We start from the raw sequence: 16,805 nt of genomic DNA on the forward strand, positions 1-16,805 counted from the left end.
CTGTTGAAATTACGATATAGATCGCAATATTTGAAATAGAGAAATTTTGCACTGGCATTGCTATTACTCCTACGATGGTTGGCATTGCAAATGGGGCATATCGGTCCACGTTTTGGTATAGCCCTAATATAACAGTACCCGCAAATAATCAGTATTATTTCGACTTTTACGTTTTTTAACAGCTGTAAATGTGTATTTTCGATTCACTTTGGCTATCAGATCTGCATATGAAAAATTATCAATAGAGGCTATAATTGGAAAAAATCTGTCCAGTTTTAGATATAGCTCCCATATATTTTTTCGTCCGATTTTAGGTAAATATTGCATCAAAGTCCCTGTATATCCATCGATTTTCACGAAATTTGGCATAACGTACTGAATTAAGTCTAGAACGATGTGTGTTAAATTTCTTGAAAAATCGGTCCAGATTTAGATATAGCACCCATATATATTTTAATCCGATTTTATGTAAATGATGCACAAAAGTCCATATATATTCTTCCATTTGCACGAAATTTGGCATAGCGTACTGAAGTACGTATAGAACGATGTGCGTTAAAGTTCGTGAAAATAAGTTCAGATTTAGATATAGCACCCATATATATGTTCGTTCGATTTTATGTAAATGGTGTACCAATGTCCCTATATATCCTTCGATTTGCACGCAATTTGGCATAACGTATTAAATTAAGTCTAGAACGATGTGTGTTAAATTTCTTGAAATTCGGTTCAGATTTAGATATAGCTCCCATATATCGATTTGCACGAAATTTGGCTTAGCGTACTGAATTGAGTCATGAATGATCCCATATATACTTTCCTCCGATTTTATGTAAATGGTACGGGAAATTTCTTATATATTCTTTGATTTGCATGAAATTTGGCATAGAAAAAAATCGATTCAAATTTCAATTGAGAGGTGAATGACAGTATTGGTACTAAGAGGTCTGGAAGGATGAGATATAAACAAATTTTGTGCGGATGAATTATAGATATAACTACAGGTAAAAATCTGCTTTTTCATTCTCCATCGAATTTTCTCAAAGAAGGCTATAATTTGACATATGACGACGGATTCCTGTTGCATAAAAAATAAATTTACAAAGTCCCGTTCAAGTTATCCAAATAGATTGTCTGTAATTTGGAACAGGAGCTGTAGCAAGTTGTCCATGTTCTTAACAGACAGATTGACGTACCGACGGACATGTACAAACCGACTCTCTACGAGATTCTATAGATATATTAAGTAGGAACTATGTGTTTATCTCGTTTCACTTTACATTTTATTATTTAGTTTCTCCTCGAACAAATCCTAAATAAATATTTTGGTTCTTTTTTATAATTGAAATCTCTTGAACTTCGCCGTAAAATGGACCATATGTGTAACATCAATAACAAAGAGGCCTTCAACTATTATTTGACAACCAAAAACCTGGCTATACTTTTACGTAGAAATATACATGTATGGATATCATATATGTATGTATATATATAGTAATTGTATACCCACTAAACAAACATGTCATCGTTAATTGTTTGTATATTTAATATTGTGTTCCCTTTATTTTTGGTTAATAATTGCGTAGCGTTCCTTTTATTATTGCTTTTGTTTTCGTTTCGTCTTTATTTTATTATTTACCTTTAACAATTGCGGTGAAATTATTATTATTATTTTATTTTTATTTTTCTCACTCACGATATTGTTTTTAACAATGAACATGAAACAGCAACAACAACAATAACATCTCTTTGGGCACGTAGTAGTGGGTTTTTTTTCGAAAAACTCAGTTTTGGGGCGACGGTACATGGAGCGAACGAAAACGATGTATGTATATATAGGTAAAAATAAATTAAAATTGCTACTATTTAATTATTCAAGAGTTTATCCAGATATTTTAATGTTGATAAACAATAACAACAAGGTTTTTTTTTTGAGTCCGAAAAGCAGGCCATATTTAACATGTAATCTGAACGTGTAATGTGCACCATGCATATGTTGTTCTTCGTTTTTGCGAATATCGAATGGTAGGGTTAGCTAGAAGGCTACCTTGCTAGCTAGTTGCCAACGTTTAACAAAAAATATTCATCCATAGTTACATGTCGTATAGGTATGCAGTATATAATTGTGTGGAAATTTGTTGTAAGTTTTGCTGAATATTGGGGTGTTTCTGATTTATATTTTGAAAATTATTTAATAGGTCTTATAATAATATGAAAAAAATTGGTAATGACTCAAAATATAAGTTTTTCCAATTATTAAAATAATTGGCAGGTCATTGTACTCCACGGCCAAATGACGTTCAATATTGTGACTCATGCTACAACTGTAAATAAAATACACAAATAAACCAGATCAAGCAATTGTCGGCTCAGGGAAATTTATGGGAATCAGTTGTAAATTCCGCGTAAGTAGTGTACCAAAGACCATATGTCTCTCTGATTTATATGGTATTATCGAAACAATACATTATTTAAATGACTTCGAAGCGATATCTTGAATATTCGTTTCGAAATGCTCAGGAATTGAAGGTATTATTTTCGAAGGCCCAGTCATAAAAAAAATTAATGTGCCCGATCGTATTACATTGGTGGCCAGTTGATATCGATGAGACATTATGCGGCCAGGAAATGTGGCATTTGGCGACGTCTTTCTCCAAGTCTTATTCCAGAAGTCGGTTATTATATGACCATAATGGTCCGAATTGTCGGTTACAATCGTTCCATTGTCGTTTTCGATGAAGTAAGGTGTAATCACATCTTCGACCAAAGGGCTCACCAAGCAATGGCTTCTTCTGGATGTAATGGTCTCTTCAATTATTAAGGTTTGTCAGAACCCCAAATACGACAAATTTGTGCTTCATCGCTGAAGAAAAATGTGTTCGAAAAATTCCCGTCCACTGTCTGTTTTCAAACAACCATTACACTTTTTATACCCTTCCCCACACTGTGGTCCGTCCGTCTGTTGATGTTAAATTCCAAACAAGAGTACAGGTCGGCTTTATGATCCAATATGGATGAAATTTGGCACACCTCACTTATTTGGTCCAAGGACGAACCCTATTGAAATTACAGAAAATCGGTTCAGATTTATATATATATATTTTCGTCCTATTATATGTAAATGGTGCGCCAAACTCCCAACATTTGTTCGATTTAGACAAATTATTCACAGCGTCTACTTTGATGTCTGTTTATTGAAATCGATTCAGATTTAGCTATAGCTCCCATTTTATTGTGGTCGGATTTTGTTTAAATGATGCACCATACACCCAATATGTGTCCGATTAAAACAACATTTCGCAATAGTCTGTGAATTTTTGTTGAAATCGGTTCAGATTTACATATAGCTCCCATATAAATTTTTTTCTCGATTTCATACAAATGGTACACCAAAAACTCTATGTTTGCCCGATTGACATGCAATTTTTCATAGATTTCAGAATGGTATTTGTATGGTTTTTATTGGTTCAAATATCTATTATTAGTTCACAATATTTTTCGCCTGATTCCATTTCAATGGTTTTCCAAAGAAATTACACTTTATCATATCTTTTATGTACCCAACGAGGTGAAGAGTATCATATAGTCGACTCCGTCCGACTTTTGATCTTTCCTTACTGGTTTATTTGTATTTTATTAAAATTCCGTTGTCCCTCAGCCTCTTTATTTCCGGGATTCAAATTATAAGTTTTCTCATTCCACCCCATTATCTAAAATGTATGATATACGAACATATAACTACTATATAAATATATGTATGTACTTACTCACAATGCATTTAACATACATAATATACCCCACCATCATCATCACCACCGCTACTTTCGAAGAAGAAGTGGGGAAACGTTTATAAAACTTCAACATGGTATAAACGGATAAATTAAACAACAGCAGGGCAAACGACCAGCAGTACACTCATACAAAAACAAAGACATAAACACGCAATGCTGACATTATTTTTTAAAAGTTGCAAATTTTATTTTAACCTGAATTAACAAAACAATAACAGCAACAACAACAACAACACAATATACTCTACAGAGGGAAAACAAAATGCAAACAGGACAACAGCATACAAACAACAACAACAGCAGCAGCAACAATACAAAAAAAAAGAAAATTGTAATTAGCAGAACACAGAACACAATGAATGTGCCAAGCTACTAGTCGTGTTGCTGGTGCAACAACAGTAGTGGCTACAACCCCAAATAGAAACGAAAACAAGGCCCTCTCTCTAAAACACACACGCTCTCATACTCACTCACCTGTAATAAACAAAAGAAAAGGGGGATGGGGGAAAAGTTTATATATTTTTATAATGAAATTGATGTGGAAACATGTGGTAATACAATAAAAACAATTGTTCTACTATTCTACACTAGCTATATATAAATGGCATGCATTGTTGCTGTTGCAGAATAGGGACGAACCCAAGCAACCAGTCAGCCAAACAACCAACCAACCAACCAACAAAAACCTAATAAATAGCCAAATAACCAAGCTTATGAAAGAAGACAGTTCATTAGGGCCTTAGAATGTACCAAACAACGGCCCACCCTTCTCCTCCTTCTCTTGCTCTGCAACACATAACCATGTATGTGTGTGTTGTTGCTAAAATTATTTAAGAAATATATTATATTAATTTTCTCCTTTTTTGCAAATATTAAGGCAATTTCCAAGAATTTATATTATGAACACAGCGATTTTTTTGGGGAACATGAAAAAAGAGCAACAACAATTTTGTTGTATTTAATTTTATTACCTAATTATAGCCTTAGGGGGGGAAATAAATATGTATGCCTTTTTTTATTGAATTTTATTTACTTTCACATATTAAAGGATAGGTATACTTTTAATACAAAAAAGTAATCAATATTAATTTGAAAATATTCCAAATATTTCTTGGTACCCTGACATATTAAACATTTGACAATATTGACTTAATTATTGTATCAAATAATTATAATATTTATTTGATAAGACTCATAATAAGATTATCAGTACTTAATAATATTTATTGAATTAAATTAAAGTAGATAACTACAAAAATCCGCAACTGAGACATTTTAAAAGAGATTATTAAAAAAATCGATAAAATTCGCGATAATTGTAAGAATACGCAATTTATATAATAGGGCGTTAAGTTATGTGGACGAAAATATATGTAGACTGTAGAATGTTACGGTCATGTACTAATGTGCCCCCATCGAGTAGCTAATCACTGTTAAAAGTCTGTACAGTTTGTTCAAATCAGTGCAGATATATATATATATATATAACAACCTCATATATTTATGTCTAGTATCACGTACTTGGTGCCCCACGTTTTTTAATTTGCGTTAAATCGTTTCAGATGTCATCGAAATGGCGCACAGATATCTGTCCGATTATCACAAAATGCAGTGTAACGTACTTAACTGAGTCTAGAATGTTAGCGCCAGTTTTTGTCTTTTAGAATCGGTTCAGATTATAATATATCTCCCACATATAATTACTTTCGATTTCACGTAAATGGCGCCCAACGTAAATGGCCCACTGAGTGGAAATAAATTTTCTTAGAAAATCCAAGATTGTTGGTCGATCATGAGAAAATTTTCTTTTAAAATATTTTGTCCTTGATAAAATATCCATTAACCAGTAAGGAAAGTAGTAAAGTCGGACTGGGCCGACTATATGATACCCTTCACCACTTTGAATATATTGTACATATGTGTTCTAACAGACGTCGCCTTTTCGAAAATGAACGGACTTAAATATGTGATCTTTATCTATAAGTAAACCGACTAACATCAATCCCAACACATGCCATTCTGCAACCTTTTATAAATTTTGTAAATAGATTCTACGCAAACTGTACACACGCTATTTGTTATGATTCACTGTCATTCTAGACTCAATTCAGTACACTCTGCAAAATTTCATGCAAATCGAAAGATATATAGGGACTTTGGTGCACTATTTACCTAAAATCGGACGAAAATATATATGGGATCTAATTCAGTACCATGCCAAATTTCGTGCAAATCGAACGATATATAGGGACTTTGGTGCCCCGTTATACATAAAATATATATTGAAGCTATATCTGAATTTAACCCGATTTTCACGAAACTTAACATACATCATTCGGGACCTAATTCCGTACTCTAAACCAAATTTTGCGCAAATCGAAAGATATATAGGGACTTTGATGTCCCATTTACCTTAAATCGGAGGAAAATATATATGGGAGATATATCTAAATCTGACCCGATTTTCTCGAAATTGGACACACGTTATTTTAGACTCATTTCAGTACACTGTGTCAAATTTCGTGCAAATCGAAAGATATATAGGGACTTTTCTGCCCCATTTACCTTAAATGGAATGAAAATATATATGGGAGCTATATCTTAATCTGACCCGATTTTCTGACTAATTTCAATAGGGCTCGTCCTTGGGTCAAACAAGTAACTTGTGCCAAATTTCATCCAAATCGGATCATACATGCGACCTGTACTTTGTTTACACCTGTACTATTTAACATCTACAGACGGACATGAATAAATCGACTCAGAAAGTGATTCTATGCTTATTCTCAAAAGGAACCATGTGTCTTTCTCATTTCCTTAATCATACACGCTTTTTGGGTCCTTTGAAAAACATCGTTTTAAAATCCTCGCCTTTTGGGTCTTTGAAAATCATTGTTTGAACATCCATGCCTCCCATATCCTTTGAAAAACATCGTTTAATATTCCCCACTTTTGGGTCTTTGAAAATCATTGATTGAACACCCACGCCTCCTATATCCTTTAAAAAAACATCGTTTAATAATCCCCGCCTTTTTGGGAGAATCGAAAAGCATCCAAGCCTTTTGAATCCACGCCTTGTGGGTCCTTTGAAAAATTCTGTTTTACAAAATCCAAGCCTTTGGGATCCACGCCTTGTGGGTCCTTTGAAAAATTCTGTTTTACAAAATCCAAGCCTTATGGATCCACGCCTTGTGGGTCCTTTGAAAAATTATGCTTTACAAAATCCAAGCCTTTTGGATCCACGCCTTGTGGGTCCTTTGGAAGATTTTGTTTTACAAAATCCACTCCTTGTGGGTCCTTTGAAAAATTCTGTTTTACAAAATCCAAGCCTTTTGGATCCACGCCTTGTGGATCCTTTGAAAAATTTTGTTTTACAAAATCCAAGCCTTTTGGATTCACGCCTTGTGGGTCCTTTGAAAAATTTTGTTTTACAAAATCCAAGCCTTTTGGATCCACGCCTTGTGGGTCCTTTGAAAAATTTTGTTTTACAAAATCCACGCCTTGTGGGTCCTTTGAAAAATTTTGTTTTACAAAATCCACGCCTTGTGGGTCCTTTGAAAAATTTTGTTTTACAAAATCCACGCCTTGTGGGTCCTTTGAAAAATTCTGTTTGACAAAATCCACGCCTTGTGGGTCCTTTGAAAATTTCTGGTTTACAAAATCCAAAATGTGGGTCCTTTTGAAAAATTCTGTTTTACAAAATCCACGCCTTGTGGGTCCTTTGAAAAATTCTGTTCTACAAATTCCACGACTTGTGGGTCCTTTGAAAAATTCTGTTCTACAAAATCCACGCCTTGTGGGTCCTTTGAAAAATTCTGTTTTACAAAATCCACACCTTGTGAGTCCTTTGAAAATTTCTGGTTTACAAAATCCAAAATGTGGGTCCTTTTGAAAAATTCTGTTTTACAAAAAAAATTCTGTTATCAAAATCCACGCCTTGTGGGTCCTTTGAAAAATTCTGTTCTACAAAATCCACGACTTGTGGGTCCTTTGAAAAATTCTGTTCTACAAAATCCACGCCTTGTGGGTCCTTTGAAAAATTATGTTTTACAAAATCCACACCTTGTGAGTCCTTTGAAAATTTCTGGTTTACAAAATCCAAAATGTGGGTCCTTTTGAAAAATTCTGTTTTACAAAATCCACGCCTTGTGGGTCCTTTGAAAAATTCTGTTTTACAAAATCCACGCCTTGTCCTTTGAAAAATTACTCTTTACAAATCCACACCTTGTCCTTTGAAAATTTATTCTTTACAAAATCCACGCCTTGTGGGTCCTTTAAAAAATTATTCTTTGCAAAATCCACGCTTTGTGTGAGGTCCAAAAATGTCGTTTAAAAGAAATGCAGGAACTTTGAAAAATCCAGTCTTTGTTGATACTTTACGAATTATTTTCTACCAAATCTTCGCTGTTTTGGCCCTTAGATAATTATATTTTGCAAAAGCCAAGTCTTTAATTTTGCCAGTCTCTGAAAACTTTATTTCAAATATCTTGTTATATATTCGGTGTGATTAAGTTATATTATAACCACATTATTTTTTCTCTTTCTCTTCATTTCAGAAAATGTAAAACCCCTGACATTCGATGAAGTTTACAATCAAAGCAGCCCCTCAAACTGTACCGTATATGTTGGTGGTGTCAACAGTTCTCTCACTTCGTTGAGCGAAGAAGTATTGCAGAAAACATTTTCACCCTACGGTTCAATACAGGAGATACGTGTATTCAAGGATAAGGGTTATGCATTTGTAAGGTAAGTCATAAAAAATCTCTACACATATATACAGACCTGGAAAACCGAATATAAATATTCATTTTTGTTACTTACAGATTCTCCACAAAAGAGGCTGCCACCCATGCAATTGTTGGCGTACACAACACGGAAATCAATGCCCAACCTGTGAAATGTTCATGGGGCAAGGAAAGCGGTGATCCCAATAATGCCCAATCGTTGGCCAGTCAGGCCTTAAATCCAGCTGCTGCCGGTTTTCCATATGGCGTTGGTGCAGCTGCTGCCGCTGCAGCTGCTTATGGTCAACAGTTGGCAGCCACCGGTTGCTGGTATTCACCAACACCCACGTATCCTGCATCATCGGCCACAGCTGCTGTAACGCCTGCTGCCTCTGCTGCGGTACAAAATCAATTTCTGCAAGGTATTCAGGGCTATCATTTCGGGCAGTATGGTGGCTATCAGCAAGGCTATATGGGGTAAGTTTGAATATAATGTAATTTATTTATTATTTACACAAATTAAAGGGAATGTTTATAAAATGCATTTTGTATACAAATTAAAAGGGAATATATAAAACGAAAAAAATCGTATAAATGAACCTGTCATTTTGCCCTCAAAATCAATGTTATTTTCCAATTTAAAAGTTTCCTATCGAAATCATTAATTCAATAGCTATAGAGAATTTTGTGTTGTCATATCTATATTCTATCAAAGACAGCCTAGACCAAACCCTAGCAATTTAAACGAATCCATTTTGTCGGACATTGAAAACAATTTTAAAAATTTACAAATAATTGATTATAACAATGTAAACAAAAGTGTTTTAAAACAAATATTGAAAATAATCCTTTAACTGAAAATGTCACATTATATTTTTGTGAAAAAAGAAGAAGAAGAGAAAACATCAATGACGAGAACGGAGGTTATATACAGTAAATGACAGGTTCATATTGTTTACACACACAAATACATACATACAAATGAATGGGTATATATGTAAATTACAGATATGTATTTATGTACACTATATGCCATCTTTGTGAATATATACTGATGTGTGTGTGTATGTGTGTCAATATATATTTGTTGAGTGCTGTTAATGTAAACACAATTTAAACACAAATTGAGGTTACACACTTTAAACACTTACATGGGCGTGAATGTAATTGTACGAGGTTGGCAAAGGATGTGGGGGAAATTAATACAAAAACACTCAATAAAATTCTTAAAATCTCTAATTTTTTGCATCTCACATTACCCTTAATAATACCCCCTAAAAACCAGATTTAATGCTCTGATTGATCTTTAAATATATTCTTTTAAAATACAGGCCGATAATCCTTTACCTAATTTGTTCTTAATACCTAATTTTACCTCTGTCTCCTTTTCCTACATTTCGCTCTGCTAGTTTTTAGAAATATGCAGCAGAAATGGCTTATGGTGGTCCTGGAAATATACTTTTTGGAAAATATTTTTTGCGTAAATATTTTTAAATTTAAATAATCCGTGTTGCTTCTTAAAAAAAAAAATCCGCCAGAAGTCTAATTTTGTTGATCCTGTAAAGACGATGTTGGAAAAAATACAGGATCATTTTATCATTGCATAAATATTTTTAAAATGATAAGTCTTAAATAATATTCTTCACATCGAGAGTCCTTGGAAAAATATTTTTAAAAATCTTTGCTTCTAAAGCTTTTAAAAAATTATTCTTTAAAAAATGCACACATGCAATAAAACTTATAAAATATTATTTAGAAATTCCACACATGTTGAGTCCTTTGAAAATGTATTCTTAAGAAAATATTATTTAACATAGTCAAACCTTTTGTGGCCTCTGAAATGCTCACATTTTGCGGGTCCTTTGAAATGTCCACACTTTGTAAGTCCTTGAAAAACGTTTCTTTAAAAATCCACGTCCTTATCAGTCCTTTGAAATGTCCACATTTGTTGGTCCTCTGAAATGTCCACACTTTGTGAGTCCTTTGAAAAACGATTATTTAAAAATCCACGTCCTTGTCAGTCCCGGAAAAAATGTCCTTTAAAATCCTCGCATTTTTCAATTTTAGAAAAGTATATTCTCTAAAAAATCCACGACTCGCATACTTTGAAAAAAATATTCTTTGAAAATATATGCATCGTTCAGTACCTTTGAAAAATATCTTTAAATTGTATGCTTTATTTAGTCCATGAAAAACAGTCTTTAAAAATCTTCGCCTTGTGAATCCTTTCAATAAACATTCTTAAAAAAATCCATGCCATGTGAATCCTTTAAAAATGTATTCTTAAAAAAAAAATACACCTTGTGAATCCTTTGAAAAATCATTCATTTATTCCGGAAAAAATTACACATTGTGGGTCATTTAAAAAAAAATCTTCCTTTAAATAATCCAAGCCTTGTGAGTCCTTTAAAAAAACATATGTTGGAGCCATGTCTAAATCTGAACCGAAACTTAGCACAAATCATTCTAGACTTAATTTAGTACGCTATGCCAAATTTCGTGCAAATCTAAAGATATATGTGGACTTTGGTGCATCACTTACATTAAATCGGACGAAAATATATATGGGAGCTATATCTAAATCTGAAGCGATTTTCACGAAACTTAACGCACATCATTTTAGACCTAAATCACTAGACTGTGCAAAATTTCGCACAAATCGGAAGATATATAGGGACTTTGGTACACCATTTACCTTAAATCGGACGAAAATATATATGGGAGCTATATCTAAATCTGACCCGATTTTCACGAAACTTAGCACACATCAATCTAGACCTAATTCAGTACGCCGTGCCAAATTTCGTGCAAATCGAAAGATATATAGGGGCGAAAATATATATGAGAGCTATATCTAAATCTGGGCCGATTTCCAGGAAACTTATCACACATCATTCCTTACCTAATTCATTACGCTGTGCCAAATTTCGTGCAAATCGAAATATATATAGGTAATTTAGTGCTCCATTTACCTTAAATCGGACGAAAATATATATGGGAGCTATATCTAAATCTGAACCGATTTTTCCAATTTCAATAGGGTTCGTCCTTGGGCCAATTAAGTGAACTGTGCCAAATTACATCCAAATCGGATCATAAATGCGACCTGTACTTTGTTCACAAAAATACATGGACGGATGGACATGCGTAAATCGACTCTCTAAAGGATCCATGGGTCTATCTCGATTCCTTTTGTCGGTTACAAAAATATGCTCAAGGACATACTACCCTGTACCACAGAATGGTGAAGGTTAAAAAATTAAATCTTGCGAATCCTTTGAAAAATTAAGGAATTGCGGACCCTTTATAAAAAATTCTTAAAAAGTCCTTTGAACATATATTCTTTAAAAATGTATTCTTTAAAATAGCCAAATCTATGAAAAGTCTACACATTGCGGGTCCTTTGAGCAAATAGTCCATGAAATCCACGAGTTGCGTTCCTTTTGAAAAAGTCTTCTTAAAAAAATAAAAATCGTAAATCCTTTGAAAAAATGTTCAGAAAAAAATCTACAGCTTTAGGTCATTTCAGAAAAAAAATCAGAGCTCTGTCGATCCTTTAAATTAAAAAAGAAAACTCTTTTAAATTCTCATTTCATCCTTAGAAAAATATTTATTAGAAAATATGCCCCCTTTTGGCCAAAGATAAAATATTTTTTTTTAGAATTCCAGACTTTTCATGCTGTAGTGCTTAAAAAAAAATTTATAAAATAACCTTGGAGTGGTCCTTCAAAAAATATGCTTTAAAAATTCATATCTCACCTCGTTTTTGTTCTGACATCACCATTACTATGTATATATATATATATATATGTATTTTCTCATATATACCTCGACACATATATAAAAACTCTTACATATTTTAATGATTGAAATGCCTTTGGGTATAATGAATGATAAAATGACGAATGTCTAAATTCATTTACTAATTGTCAGGCAGGCAACTTGCTTGGCTGGCTGGCAGTCAGTCAGTCCGACATGTTCATTAAATGTTTACACTATACTAAATTCAACATTCTACATATATATGAATAATTTGTTGTTTTTCGAGTAGAATTTCATCATTTTTTATTTGTGTTTTTTAATTTTCTAAATGACGACTTATAACAAACTATATGTGTATGTATGTATATGAGGATGGTAGCACACAATTTGTAACGCCCACTTGTTAAATTCAACAACTGTTTCCTTACCCGCTAAGATCGTTGAAGAAGATACGCATACATATATGTGATATTTTTGACATGTCCTATAATTATTATGGTTGCATATATATAGGTGTTACCATTTTTGCTGTAATGTTAATTAAGTATCTATTAAATAAATTAGTTTTATTTATTTATTTATTTTTTTTTTTGTTTGTTATAATATATATTTTTTTATTTTTTTTTCACACCAAGGCCGTTGTTTTTTAACTAATGCATAATTCTTCTTCATATTTTTTTCCTTGCAGTATGGGTGTCCAAATACCCACAACCTGGCAAGGCGTTGCCACACAAGCCCAAATATCTCCTGCTCAACAGTTGGCGACGGCGGGTGTTGCCGGTGCTGCCATACCTCAGGCTGCCGGTGTTGTAGCCTACCCCATACAGCAATTCCAAGTTAGCCCCCAGGTAGGTAACCAAACCATAAAAAAAAAATAATTTACAAACAAGAACAAAGTGAAAGGCAACATGAAAGCTTTTGACATAAATAAATATTATTGCACTTTACATAGGCAATATGTACATAATAAGTAGTTCGTTCTGTTTGGTTACGTTTTATTTTGTGTTACTCTCAGTCTTTTTTATTCCTTTTAGTTCGCTTTGCTTTTTTTCTGCATGTTTATTATGCTTGCAGTTGTTGTTATTGAGTTTAAAGTTACGGATTTCTTTTTTTCGTTGCTTTGTTGTGTAAATCTTAAATTCTTAATTTTCATGTTGAAGTGTTATATTTTTACCTAATTGGATTCTAATTAGAAAATGTGAATAGTGTTTGTGTAACAAAGTAGGAAAAAAACTAATTAAGGCCAACGTTATGTAATAGAAATTTTAAGTAAATAAATTAAGGAACTATTTCCAAGTATCACGGTGAGTGTTTGGTTTCACATCAACTCAGGCATTAAAATTCAATACAGACCAGGAAACGTCTCTTGCAATAAAACCATATTCCATGGGGATGTGATGCATGTGGCAATGTCTTATTGAAACCACATCTTATCCAAGTCGTATTCTTCAATAGGAAGAAAATAGTGGGCGACCATAACACTTCGAAGTGATAGTCGGACCAAACAGTGGCCTTTTCTAAATCTAATGGGCTCTCTTCAATTTCTTGAGGTTTCTGTCTGGACTTCTGATGTAAGAAATAATTAAGGTATATGTATGGTTATAAGGCATAATTCACATGAAATGCGAATTTTAGTAATTTTTAATTGGAATTTCCCTAAAAAATTAAATCCCAAATAGTGGTCCAATATTGTAAAACGTGGTACAATGCAACATGTGTATAAAACCTTCTAAGCACTACATCGTGTAGGAATTACCGAACATTTGTTGATATCATTATAGGAAGGTTTATGTCTAATTGAGGATCGATATAGATCATTTTCGAACCTTCTTTCACCCTAAATGTTAAATCGGTAGGTATTTATACCCCTCACCACACTGTGGTACAAGATATTATGTCTTTGTGCATATGTTTGTATCAGGCAAAAGGAAGCGGGATAGACACATGGTTCCTTTTGAGAATATGCATAGAATCACTTCCGAAGTCTGTCCATGTTAAATTGTAAACAAAGTACAGGTCGAATTTATGATTCGAATTGGATGCATTTTGGCATACGTCACTTATTTGGCCCAAGGATGAACCCTATTGAAATTGGAAAAAAGCGGTTCAGATTTAGATATAGCTCCCATATATATTTTCGTCCGATTTAAGGTAAATGGTGATCCAAAGTCGCAACGTATCTTTCGATTTGCACGAAATTTGGCACAACGTACTGAATTCAGCCTGGAATGATGTGTGCTAAGTTTCGTGTATCAAGTCTGCTATGAATCGATTTACATAAATTTGTCATATTGTACGCAAATGACTCTAAATCTGCCCGAATGAAACTTAGCATAGGTTTCAGAATATATGTAGGTATTCATGTTAGTGGGTATCACATATTTAAGTTCGTTCAATTTCATGTCAATATGCCTTCGAATGGCGACGTATATTAGGATATATATGTAGAATATACCAAAGTGATGTAGGGTATCATAAAGTCAGCCCAGTCCGACTTTACAACTTCCTTTACTGGTTTATATAGATTCCTAAAAACGGACCGAATAAATGCATCCTCGAACCTGAAGTTTTAGTTTTTATATCGATATCCTCCGAAGGTTGATGATTACAACAGATATCTAAATCGACTAAAAAGTGTGCTTAATAACCCCAAAATGCCGACAATTGAGGCGTACCGTTATATGGGACATACAGAAAAAATGAAGCGATATTCATCATTTTAGTAGAGAAATTTGGTACTCAATAAGAAGAAAAGTGCCCTAAAGAACGCCAAAATATCGAAACTTAAATGGGTGCCTTATATGCGGGCTATGCCTAAATGTGGACCTATATCGAACTACAACAGGCAGCCGGACTTGCTTAAATCGTCATAGAATTTTACGCTGATCAGGACGGACTTGCTTAAATCGTCATAGAATTTTACGCTGATCAGGAATATATAAGCGTTATAGGATCGGAATTGATTATTTCGATGAGTAACAATCGGAAAAACCAAAATAAATATATCCTCCATAGTATGGTGGAGGGTATAAAAATACCTAAAATGATGTTGGGCATTAATATATAAGGGTTATACGTGTTCGAATTCTTAAAATTATCGTTATATGCGGTATCGATACTGATATTTGTTGGTAGGGATAGTTTCCATCATATTAGAATGCAAATTAAAAAATTAGATGTTCTGTTATATGGACACCACCCTATAAAGTGTTCAACTTTTAATACAAGGAGTCAAATTACAATCAAATTACAAAGTGCCTTAACCTCCTAAATATTGAATATTTTTGGCTCTCATATAATGTCAAACTGAATTGGAAAGTTCAGTTATATAGGCGCTACTCTAGAAAGTCGACCATTTGTGGTACAAGGCTTTCTGCCCAAGGAGGACTCAAACTAAGTCAATTCGGTTTAAGAACGTGCCTATGCTTTCATTTTTATTGGGTCCGACACGAAACTTGGATCAGTACTGATAATTTTTGTTGTAAAAACTTTTGATGATTGACCCAAAATAGCAACATTGAAAATGTTATGAAAATCCCTAAAAATGTTATGGAAATCCAATTAAAAATGCTATGAAAATCCCTAAAAGGATGTGCGTATAAAAAACAGGTTGATAGGCATGATATACCTTCAAAAATTTTCTGATTATTACAATAATATTTGAAAATATAAAAAAAAAACTTTCTAATTAGTTCGAAAACACTCATTAGAAAGCTGAGCGTGTCGCTCAAAAATCCAAGCCTATAGGTTAGAGTGTCTTTTAAATTTTTAGTGAACCATAAAACAAATATTTAAATACGCCTCTCAAAGTTGTTTTAAAAATTACCAAAAACAAATTAAAATTTTAGATGATGACTGTCAAACAATATATATATATATATATATATATATATATATATATATATGAAAGTAATATACAAATATTTCAAATTTTATATATGCATGTATTTTCTATATTTTCAATTTTATTACTCATATAGTTTTATTTATTTTTAATACATTACATTTTCTTAATATATATTTTCCATTTGCTTATAGTATTGTAATCTTATTCATTGTTTACCATATTGCTCTTATCACGTGCACCCCAGCAAGAAATTTTTTTAATAAAAAATTTTGTTATAAAAAAAAATATCTCAAGGCCAAATATGTTTCCTCTTATACATTGTTCTATTTTATATGTCCTTTTTTGATACTCTCTTTTTCGATTTTTACTAACACCCATATTATTTTTTAAGGTTTATCCTTTACTTTTGCAGGCACAGTAAATCCTCACAACCAAAAAAAACCAAAACAAAAAATTTAAAGTATAAATTATAAATATATATAAAAAAATATTATATTTTAGCCAAAAAAAAAAAAACTAAGAAAAAAACAAAATATACTAAATTAAGAATTTGACATAAATGTGAGTTGTAAATAAAATATACAAAAAAAATATACAATTATATATATAAAAATATCTAACACATGAAAATATGCTGCAAATCCATTAATGTTGAAAACTAAATGATGAAATGATGGAGAT

At 32.8% G+C, this 16,805-nt stretch overlaps 1 protein-coding gene across 1 annotated transcript in view; it reads left to right on the forward strand.

Moving 5' to 3' along the window:
• The window catches only part of LOC133323418 (cytotoxic granule associated RNA binding protein TIA1), a gene marked incomplete at its 5' end in the record, with an annotated part of 76,912 nt that extends 60,347 nt beyond the window's left edge, over positions 1–16,565 (forward strand). The window contains 4 exons of the mRNA XM_061532346.1: positions 8,348–8,537; positions 8,615–8,992; positions 12,966–13,125; positions 16,537–16,565. Coding sequence (XP_061388330.1) covers positions 8,348–8,537; positions 8,615–8,992; positions 12,966–13,125; positions 16,537–16,545 — 737 coding nt within the window. The remainder of the gene's footprint in view (positions 1–8,347; positions 8,538–8,614; positions 8,993–12,965; positions 13,126–16,536) is intronic.
• Between the last annotated feature and the right edge of the window lie 240 nt (positions 16,566–16,805).

This window comes from Musca vetustissima, unplaced genomic scaffold (genome assembly GCF_032173495.1).
Source record: "Musca vetustissima isolate MV318-11 ecotype Yass unplaced genomic scaffold, APGP_CSIRO_Mvet_v1 utg17332, whole genome shotgun sequence".
Lineage (NCBI taxonomy): Eukaryota > Metazoa > Arthropoda > Insecta > Diptera > Muscidae > Musca > Musca vetustissima.